We start from the raw sequence: 10,882 nt of genomic DNA on the forward strand, positions 1-10,882 counted from the left end.
CAAAAAGTGGTATGAAAATCTTCTGAAAAAACTACCAATTATGAATTCAACCAAGAACAAAAGGTTCTGTTCTTTAGTGTAAAGTACCTAGGATTCATAATTTATTGCAGAGGCAGTTAATGTAATTAAAAAGGGGGCAGTCAGACAGAGCCCCATATAGGTTGCAAAGACCCACAGATTAAAATCTATACTGCATTTAGTAGTCAAAGAAAGAACAGGAGTTGGCTTTTAAAGACCCATTTCATCTTATGGTTGCTGGAAGTTTCCCACAATGACAGATACTTGTTTAAACACATGGGTGATTTCAGTACCCACCAGCCTTTCTAGCCAGGATAAACTTCCCAGCCAGCTTGCATAATCTCAGGATGCAGACAACATCCAGGAGAAGCCTGATCCCATGTAAAAGTCCCATTTACAAAATGACAATTGTACACACTAGTAGCAAGACCACAGATGAACTAAAAAGCTAGGAGTTTTATTAAATAAACTTCAAGTGGGAGGCAAACTTTGATACAAAAATACAAGATTGTTATATAGATTGAAGCAGGGGCATCTGCTCTTCTCACTTTACACTGTAAATACTGCTCGGAAGAGTGAAGCTCACGCATGCTGATCAAAGTGCTGCACCCAATTCAAAACTGCTCCAGTTAAAACACTACAAGCCAGAAAGAGACCATCAAAAAGCTACACAGCCTATAATCCTCCCATAGGAATTACAAGAAAGTAAATCTATATTGGAACTTGGACAAAAGGAAAATGAAATCCCAGACAGGAAGCTTGTGTCGGAGATTGAAACTTCTCTTGTAAGCGATGGTTAGTCCTCTTGCCATGTTATTTGGGTTTCTCCTGGGGCTTGTCCTTGGCTTGTTTCTGCTTCTGTTGCATTATCTCAGCATCCCTAGAAAGACAAAAAAAGGACATGCTTACAAATTTTAATCAGGAAAAGCCATTTACTATACAACACCATTTATCTGAAAGAGAGGGGTGGAGACACCCCCAAAACATTTAGTAATTTTTCCGAGCAAACGGAACCAAGCTCAGAGTTCTATTCATGTTAATTACAATGTGCTCGTTAGACACAGGACTAGAAAACTAGTCCATGCAAAGGAGTGCATCTGGTCTTATATATATTGGTGGGGATCTGTCATTATTTGCCACCATGTTTATCCAAGGCTATTGTACGACGTTGCTTATGTACTCAATATAACAAGAGCACCAGCAGCCTGAATACCTCAGCTTTCGTGCAGCAGCAGATAAGCCATCATCACTTCTTTTTCCTTTGGTGCAGTCAGTCTGCTTCTTGGCATTCTTCTGACGGGCAAGTTCACGCTGGTTTCCCCCTGTGAACAAGACACCAGGACGAGAGAATGACGGACATAGCCTGACAAACCCTTTATATCTCAAACTTTTCAGTTTTTATTTTCCAAATCTCTAGCTCCCTTCACATGTTAATTGTTGTTAAACTGTCTCTGCATCCTAAAAAAGAAGACTACTAATTAAAAGACTGGGTTTAAGATTATTTCTCTTTGCTTCAAAATCAAGGTGATTTTAAATGGACTTGCTACCTGAACACTTAAATAAAAAAAAATAAAAAAATATTATATATATATATATATATATATATATATATAAAGAAAAGAAAATCTGAACACCCCAATGCCTAAATCACTGGCTACGCCAACTGCAAGTACTCAGGAGTAGATCACATGGCCAGATACACTGGTGGTCTACTTAAAAGAAAAAAAAAAAAAAAAGCACAGAGAACAGTACAATACATTCATTGAAAAAGTGTGGCACAGCTTAAGAGCACATTTCATGAAAGTGGTACATTTGTTACCCAGGGAGCTCGGATTTCATACCAAGTGCAAGCCCAAGTTGTGTAGAACAATGGGTCTACCCCAGGGCTTCTCAGAGTGAGAGGAGAAGCGCAGTGCCTGTCCCTGCCACCTCTTGGCTCGTTAAAGTTCGTCTGTGCCGCTGCAATGTACAAGACTTCTAGTTTAGTGCGATTTAGACAATAAGCAGCCACCAGAAGCCAGTACTGTACTTCACCAGCTGGGCTGAATCTGTTTTAACCCAATTACGCTAGATTTAATGCGGAGCGGCACAGAAACATGAGCAGTCTTCTAAAATTACACACTATACAGACGATTAGTACAAGCTCAAAACCTTCCCGAAACAAACGCCATCCTAGCAGCCAATCGTGAAAAACATTTTTCATGCTGGAGTGCAAGATCGTGTGCTCTTGTAAAGGTGGTCATGTAATCTGTGAACTGAACAGTTTTGTCTAAACGCATGTTAAACTTAACTTGGTTTCTTTAGTATTACTTAAGACGTTAAGGAATGTGCAATACATTCACATGTTCCTGCAAGAATATAATGCAATGGATAGCAGACATGCAAACTGTCTCAAAACAAGAATGCACATTTAAAACGTTGCAATACAAACACACACACATTACATCTGGGAACTGGTAGGATAACGTCCTACTAATAGTTCTGAAAAACAAACTTTAAAATGACAGCGTTGCTACTGGAGTCAAAAGAGCTGTGCGGGCTGCCAACATGCCCGAATCCAGACGGACAGGCTGTGCTAGAAATTTCGATTACGTGGCAAAGAGGGCGCTGCAGCGCCACCGCCTAACCTACACAGCACAGGCAAGCACTTCATTCGCAAAAAAACAACAACAAATCACAACCCTTTCAACCCAGATAGTTAATATCGGGAAAAACGCAACGATTTACAGCATGTTCACAAACTAGAGCATATCTTGCTGTTTGCAGAATTTCAAATACCTCATTAGGGTAAACTAAATACTAATAATAATATAGATTTGTCCGGCGAGTTTGAGCACTACTCCCAGAAACTTCGCTGTCTATTTCTTCCAGAGTCGTTTATAGACAGTCCTCTCAAATGTGAAGTATTTCGCTTGATACTTTATAACAAACAAATTAAGTTTTCACTTTGTTTCATCGGCTTCCAAACGACTAGTGCGAAATACAAAAAAATACACATATATTATTGACAATCGACGCCAGTATTTGGCCTAACTTCTACCACCACACTGGAAGCCCTATAGCTCAGCAAACACAGTTATCTAACTTGCATGTGTTATAATAACATAAATATGTGGTAAGCAAAGCATTTTAATAACAGTTAAAGCGCTATGTAATATAAACATAAGTAACAGAAACGCAAAAATAAAAGCTTACTGGTCATTTTTTAATTTCTTTCCTTGTAGTTCCCGTTAACGTACCACACGGGCTTTCGCTCTGTCGTGCCAACGCCACAAAGCACCCCAGCAACGCGATATTTCAATGTCTTCATACCGTCCCTTTCTAGCAATGGCTCGCTCTGATTGGCTACCCTTCTAGCGTCAGAATCTGGTTTTGATTTTCTGATTGGCTACTGTTAGGCATTTGTTGCTAGGTCATGTTTTATTTTATTTTTTTTCTTCCAGGAGTTTTTTTTTTTTTTTCGTGTTTGGGAAACTCATTCACAGGTAAGGGGTTGTTTACGTTAGGGACTGTCGTCTGTGTTAATGACATTTGTTGCTTACCTTTCGAAACAGCGCAGTGTGGTCATTTTGATGCAGGACGGGGGACTGCTAGCAACGAACAGGCAATGGTGACCCGTGTGACGAGTCCGAGGGTCTCTCATTGTTAGTGCTGGGACTTTCATAAACAGCAGCCTGTTTGATATTATTGTGCCCCAATCCATGCAACACATTCATGTTTTAGTTACACTTCCAAATATAAGGCTGCTGTATTATTTAACTGCTGTTAAAAATATATATGTAAGATAAAAATCCCAGACATCCATTAAACTGGAGTAAATAAATAAATAAATAACCGTTAACAGGAGTCAGTATCACTGTATTCACCTGTATTTCAAATATGTTTAATGTTTACCGTATATGGAGTAGTTTTAATTATTTAAATAAATCTGACGGAACGATTAATGTATTTATATCGAACCTGCATTGGAGGTTTCGTAACACTTTATAAATAAATACATTAATAATATATAGATGTCTCTTTTCACGAGTTCTCTGCTTCAGTCCTACATGGCGATTAAGGAATAAACGCGCATTTATTGTAATACCTACTTGTCATTAAACATGCCTGAGCTCTTGCAACCGGCTCAGTTATTTATGTATATATGGTTTTGTTTTTATTAAGAGGAGTGACTCATTGAACCCATGAAACCTGACATGACGGTCTGTACCACTGAGGTACCCTCAGAACGCGGCCAGCGGCTGGACTGGAATTAGTCTCAGGCGTCTATGTGTAAAAGCGGCTCTGGTCACCGAGGCCTTGGTCAGAAGAGTGAAGAAGTATATCTGCTTCCCTATGAGCCCTTAGCAAATGCAGAAAACCAGAGAGGAGTTTTGCAAGGTCACAAACGTCCTGGGCGTTACTGACTGCACACACGTTGTCTTTAGACTTGCACCCACTCAGTTATTTATGTGTTTCTCTATTAGGTATGACTCAAACTGTTTTGTAAAGGGAGTCACAGAGTCTGCCCTTGTACTGTACAGTGAAGGGAGAGGTCCACATCGCCATGGCTTGCTTTGTTTTGTTCCCCTCTCATAAATTGTTACAGTATCTGATACTGTGAAGGTGGAAAACGAGAAACATGCCATGTAGAAAACAGCCTTCATTATAAACCGTACCTTGAACACCTGGTGCCCAGAACAATCACTACTAACACATGAGCAGCGTGGAATATACACACAAGTAATGAGAGGGATACTAGGATAAAGTCAGTTTGTGTCATATTTGTATGTGGAGGCTTGATGGGCCAGTGGTTAAAGAAGGGGGCTTGTTACCAGGAGATTCTGGGTTCAATCCCAGCTCAGCCACTGGCTTGCTGTGTGTGTCCCTGAGCAAGTCACTTGACCTCCGTGTGCTCCGTCCTTCAGGTGAGACGTAAAAACCAAGGCCCTATTGTAAGTGACTGCAGTAGTTTAATGCATAGTTCACCTTGGACTCTGTAAGTCGCTTTGGATAAAAGCGTCTACAAAATGACTAAAATAATAATTATTATTTATAATAATTATTATTAATAAAATCCCCCCTCCCTTGGGTTGCCTGGCTTTCTAGCTCTGTTAGTTCAGTAGAAAATAATCATATTAACATGTTATTTTGTTTCTCTCTTCCAAGGCCCTGTACAGTCCAACACACACACACACTGGCTGTTTCTGACCTGGCACGGTGTGTGCTGTTTCCACCAAAGAAATTGAACCTGAGACTTCTGTAAAATAATGTCTGATCTTATGGTGGTACTGGCTGCACTGAATTCGAGAAAAAAACGGAGGAGGTTTTATCCCCGAAACAGAGTTTACCGGCCTCGGATATCCTTTCTCAGTCTGACGGAAGAACAAGTCTTTGACCGCTTTCGTCTGAATAAGCAGTTCATATATGACTTGTGTGAGGAGTTAAAGGGGGATTTGGAGTGTCACAGAAACAGCAATTATGCTTTGCCCGTGCCGGTAAAAATGACTTCTGCTCTGACGTTCTACGCCACCGGTAGTTTCCAGAACGCGGCCAGCGGCTCGACTGGAATTAGTCAGGCGTCTATGTGTAAAAGCCTCTCTGAGGTCACCGAGGCCTTGGTCAGAAGAGTGAAGAAGTATATCTGCTTCCCTTTGAGCTCTGGTCAAATGCAGAAAACCAGAGAGGAGTTTTACAAGGTTGCGCAGTTTCCAAACGTCCTGGGCGTTATTGACTGTACACACGTTGCCATCAGGGCCCGCACCGAAAACGAGCCTGCTTTTAGAAACTCCAAGGGATTCCACTCGGTGAACGTGCAGGTAGTCTGTGACGCCAAGAACATCATAACCAACGTCCTTGCAAACCACCCTGGGTGCGCCGACGACGCTTACATTCTATCAAAGTCTCGTTTAACAGAGATATTTGAGACGGAAATTACCAGTGACTGCTGGCTTGTTGGTAAGTTTGTCAGTTTGAATGTATTTGATAGACTTCTTGGTTATTTTAAATAATAACAGTGATGACCGTTTAGGCTCTGTGCTTCTCTTCTTGCTCAGGTGACAGCGCCTATGACTTGAAGCCGTGGTTAATGACCCCAATTCCTAACCCCGAGAGTCCAGCGGAACACAGGTACAAAGAGGCACACCAGCTTACTCATGCTGTCATTGACAAGACCAAGCGCATCTTAAAGACTCGCTTCAGGTGCCTGGATCGTTCTAGAGGGGTGCTCCAGTACAGTCCCAAAAAGGTCTGTCAGATATTTTTGGCTTGCTGCGTTCTGCACAATATCGCAACTCAGCACAACATCTTAGTAGATGTCGACGAAGGCCTGGAAACCCCAAACGAGGACGAGGACATGAGCCTGGCACCGGATGAAGATGAAGAGCTGCCTGAGGAAAACACCTCCAGTGAGGCTGCAAGCATCAGAATGGAGCTCGTTAGAGACCATTTCTCATAGAACAGGTATGTGTGCAAGAAAGCCATGTGGCTCATTTCAATGAATCCCTACAAGAGGAAACATTGGTGTTCCCCTGACTCAGTGTGTGCAGTATGTTTTTCTTTTTTTTTTTACCCTGCTAAAACGTTACAACAATGACATTCTGCAAGATTTTGTCTAGACTAAACAGAAATAAAACAATTCAGGGTCGATTTGAGATAATCCACAGCTGCGTGGGGGGGGGGGGGGGGGGGATCAAATCAATCCCTTTTATTGTCTATTGCATAATTTATATAGCACCTCTACTCAAGAACAAAACAAAATATCATTTAAATTGCACTTTTCGCAATGGTCTCAGTCATCACAAAGTGCCTTACAAATATCAGTAAACTTAACAGGTGATAGCGTTTTACCACTGCCTTCACTGGAAGGGGCTTCCTTTATTGATCTCCAGGAAGGTGGAGGTGGAGGCGTGGGATTGAAAGTGTAACAGTGTAACAGTGACTCAGCTTGAGCTTGTGAATTCAGATCTAAACTGTGTATTTTTTTTTTTTCTAGGTTTGCCAGTAGTCTTGTCTCTAGCACTCTTTCAGACTTTAGTCAGCGGAGCATTGTGTCCTTGGAAAGTATGTGTTCTTAATAAGCCATGCCCTTTTGCAGGACAGCCCCTCAAGTCCAGGGCAGTCTTGGCTGGTGAGAGAAGGTAAGAGGAGGTCTGAACTCTGCATGTGAAGAAGGCTCCTGCATCTGGTTTATCCAATCACTCCTTCCATAATCTTTGGGAATACGGATGCCCACTAACTCATGTGCCCCTGTAAGAACAGCGTTTTGGACCCACACTTCTTTCTCTGATCTTACCATAATGGCCAACGGTGTAATTTCAGTGAATATTATGTGAAATAAAGTTCAGCTGTGATTTAACCACAAAGAGTGAAACCATGTTTATTTTAGTCTTAATGTGGGATGTGCCCTTCGCTTAAGGGATTCTTTTCAAAGATTGGTTATTGATGTTCAGCAAATCTTTGTTAATGAAGTTCTGGGACAACACATTGTCTTAATTGAACAAAAGTTAGCATACAAAGGATAACAATGAAGAAAACAATCCCCCCCTTTCTTTTTGGGAGGTAACACTGCACTTTAGTGGACAGAGCTGATGTATGAGCTGTTGTGTTTTGTAATAGAAACGCAATCTAATTGTTTTGCAGTGTGTAGTGAAGCACATTGAAGGTGTATGTTAATGCACAGGTAAGTGTGGCGAAGCATTATACAAGCATAGGACAAACGTGTGGAAAATCAGAGCACAGCTTAGTCAGAGATGGATTTAGATTCTAGATTATAAAGAAGGCAAGCACACACATTCATTATTATTGTTTATATGAAAAAAACAGCTTGGAACTGTTTGTTGCTACCAGTTTGCCTAAAGGAACAAGGTTTATTTAATTATTTTTGATAATCTACATATAGTTAGAAATAAACATTTCTGAATAAAATCTGAACTTTTATTTAAATTAACAGTGAATCGTCAGTGGCTGAGCTGGGTTTGTTTTACAGACATTACGGTTAAACATCTAAGATGGTTGGGGTCTGGCCTTACCGTAATGTCTTGTAAGCAAGCTCATGCAAGCAAGCTGCTGTACACTGATGTCCAAAACGGATGAGAAATGGTATTTCCAGAAGACATGTTAAAATGGCTCATACTAGTGTGGGATTTAAACCAAATGCTCTTATCGTGTGGTCCTGTGCCCCACACTATGGCCTCCATCTTCAGATGTCCGTCTCGTTTCGCAGGTTTCGTGTTAACCACCCGTCCTTCACGTTGGGTTTAAGGGAAGCGGTTAGTTTCTTGCTGAAAGGATCATTGATGTCACTAAGGTGCCAACAGCCACCACTATAGCAGCAAGCAGCAACTCCCATGGAATTCCCTGTACAAAAGAGAAAATGGGAAATCATTTATTAAAATACTAGAGAGGAAAAAACAAAACAAAACTAAAAAAACACATCCGCCTATTTTTGCTCATGGGTGTTAATGAGCTGCTGTTTCAGAATTGAGCATGTGGCTGAATGCATGTTCTGCTGTGTTTCAGAATTGAGCATGTGTCTGAATGCATGTTCTGCTGTGTTTCAGAATTGAGCATGTGGCTGAATGCATGTTCTGCTGTGTTTCAGAATTGAGCATGTGGCTGAATGCATGTTCTGCTGTGTTTCAGAATTGAGCATGTGGCTGAATGCATGTTCTGCTGTGTTTCAGAATTGAGCATGTGGCTGAATGCATGTTCTGCTGTGTTTCAGAATTGAACATGTGGCTGAATGCATGTTCTGCTGTGTTTCAGAATTGAGCATGTGGCTGAATGCATGTTCTGCTGTGTTTCAGAATTGAGCATGTGGCTGAATGCATGTTCTGCTGTGTTTCAGATCTGGGTGTGAATGGTGGGCAGGTAGTTTGGAGCTGGAAGACACATTTATTGGTTTGTGGAATTTTGCAGGTAAAGGACTTCATAGTTTCCATCACCGTGTTGGTAGCCACAGTACTTACTGAAGGGTTCTTTTTCAGTGGTTTCGGGAATGGAGCGAGGCTTTCCCCAAGGTTCTGGGTTGGTTTCGGCTTCCGTTTTGGCGTTTCGTTATCGCCTGTCTGCTTCTTCACCAGCTTGGAGAGCTCAAGGTGGATAGCCTAAGAACAAGATGCCATACACTGTTAAAACAATTCTGCAAAGCTCCAGAAATACAGCAGTGTGGCTGTAACAGTGCGACTGTTACTTACTGGTAACTTCTTGTTCATTTGCAAGTTTACAATCTGGTATGGTGCTGCATTGTCCCTGTAATTTTATAGGATTTGTTAACCATGTTTAGTACGAATGCATCTGCAAGTGAAATGGCATGACTGGGGACATGAGGGAGCTGACAATAATTCATGAATAATAATGATCAAAATGCAAAACAAAGGGTTTTTATAGTTCCTGGGATTATTGAAAGTGAATGAAGTTAGCATGCAAATTACTTTTTAAATTTTTTTGTGGAAGAGTTCAGTAATACAGTGAACTTCATGTGCAGGCAAATTTTGTGGTATACAGACAAAGGCTGTCTTATTATGATTCACGATTGGGACAATACCAGCTTGACAGGTACATTTACCTGTCACAATATTTGCAAACTTACAACTTTTCAAAAGGTAGCTTGTAGTAAAATTATATACATGTCAAATATATCTGTTGTAGACTAACCAGCCAGCAGGTGGCAGTGTAAAGCTAAGAACGTCTGTACAGACTTTCTACCTATACTAAAAATTCTCAAATTGCTCTATGCATGTCTGTCTGACACACACTGCCTTTTGTTTTTGCTTTTTTTCCCAGCAGTGTGCAGATTGCATATCCATAACTTCAAGCAATCTAATACTCATAACAGTAAAGAGTTTATTGGAAATGTTTGTTTTGTGCTAAATTACGCAACTACAGATGACTCTCCCCTTTACTACAGAGTGTGCAGTTAAACATATATTGATATTGCTTGTATAATCTGAGACTCAAACTATACAGTTGGCACTGTCATGAACCTTTCTACCCTGGATTGCAGGTCTGGCTCAGGCTTGCTGGTGGAGGATTCAGTCTCTAAGGAAGGATTGGTCAGATAGGTTGCCATTCTTGTAATGTGATGTTTATCACATCCTAAATGAGACGGTGAGACAGTGACTATCCATGTGCTCAAGTTGAGAGCAGCAGAGGGAAAGCAATAGCAATGGAAAGGGATTCCTGTAGGCTGGGGGTTACAGTATTTATAGTCGTTGCTTTGTTTAACAGTTCTTTTCAGTCTAGCACAGGCTCTTTTTATCCTGTAGTAACGAAGAAGGCCAGTGATCTGTTCCTCAGAAAACGTGTCTGCAATTGCTTTCAAATCGATATAGATTCTTAAAGGGTGGAGTTCTACATGCTGAGTGGCTCTGCTTTACAGAGGTGCACATACACACTGTACTGTACACTATGTTTTTAGTTTTTGTTTTCAATTAGGTTGTATTTTAGAATGAGCCTCTCCAGTGCATATTCACAGGCACTGCACTGTGACTGTTGTTAGTACCATGATTTCAGAGAGCACGTTGGCGTCGATTTGATTTTAAGGTTTGGGGTCCCGCAGTCTGTCTTTCTGTCTGAATGTCTTTGGCATGAATCACAAAATAGCTGGGATCTGCCTTTTTTTCTATTTCAAGCCCCTATTGTTTCACTTGGTTTCCTTCTCTTTAATCAGCTTTGTATATTTTAGTGCTGTTGAAAGAAAGATTAAGCGGGTTGCCAAACACGCAGCACTTTTAATGATGAACCCCAAATTATCATAATGCTGGCAACAGAAACAAACTTCCACATTGGCTGCTGTTTTGGATTTCTAAAATGAGAGGCTGCTTATGAAATTACTACATGTGGGTGTGTTTACTACATATTACATTTACATAAGAAAGAAATT

General features: G+C 40.9%; 3 protein-coding genes across 4 annotated transcripts in view; 1 reads left to right on the forward strand and 2 right to left on the reverse strand.

Moving 5' to 3' along the window:
- Positions 1–454: 454 nt before the first annotated feature.
- LOC117964217 (small EDRK-rich factor 2-like) lies at positions 455–3,331 on the reverse strand. Its single transcript, XM_034907032.2, has 3 exons — positions 3,214–3,331; positions 1,232–1,340; positions 455–898 (listed from the first exon to the last, which is right to left on the reverse strand). Exons 1-3 carry the CDS (start codon positions 3,218–3,220, stop codon positions 832–834), a joined length of 183 nt encoding a protein of 60 aa, XP_034762923.1. The 5' UTR covers positions 3,221–3,331; the 3' UTR covers positions 455–831.
- A 75-nt stretch (positions 3,332–3,406) lies between these two features.
- LOC117429004 (putative nuclease HARBI1) lies at positions 3,407–7,380 on the forward strand. Of its 2 annotated transcripts, none has more exons than XM_034048097.3 (4): positions 3,407–3,503; positions 5,167–5,955; positions 6,054–6,459; positions 6,992–7,380. In XM_034048097.3, the coding sequence occupies exons 2-3, from the start codon at positions 5,268–5,270 to the stop codon at positions 6,452–6,454; spliced, it is 1,089 nt and encodes a 362-aa protein (XP_033903988.3). In that variant the 5' UTR covers positions 3,407–3,503; positions 5,167–5,267; the 3' UTR covers positions 6,455–6,459; positions 6,992–7,380. The 2 variants fall into 2 exon arrangements, with proteins under 2 accessions (XP_033903988.3, XP_033903989.3); XM_034048098.3 differs by having other exon boundaries at positions 7,094–7,380.
- A 431-nt stretch (positions 7,381–7,811) lies between these two features.
- The window catches only part of LOC117429056 (peptidyl-prolyl cis-trans isomerase FKBP8-like), a 37,189-nt gene continuing 34,118 nt past the window's right edge, over positions 7,812–10,882 (reverse strand). Inside the window, exons 7-8 of the mRNA XM_058999121.1 lie at positions 8,967–9,104; positions 7,812–8,355 (exon numbers count right to left, since the gene is read on the reverse strand). Coding sequence (XP_058855104.1) covers positions 8,269–8,355; positions 8,967–9,104 — 225 coding nt within the window. The 3' untranslated portion in view covers positions 7,812–8,268. The remainder of the gene's footprint in view (positions 8,356–8,966; positions 9,105–10,882) is intronic.

The sequence above is a fragment of the Acipenser ruthenus genome, chromosome 24 (assembly GCF_902713425.1).
Source record: "Acipenser ruthenus chromosome 24, fAciRut3.2 maternal haplotype, whole genome shotgun sequence".
Classification (NCBI taxonomy): domain Eukaryota; kingdom Metazoa; phylum Chordata; class Actinopteri; order Acipenseriformes; family Acipenseridae; genus Acipenser; species Acipenser ruthenus.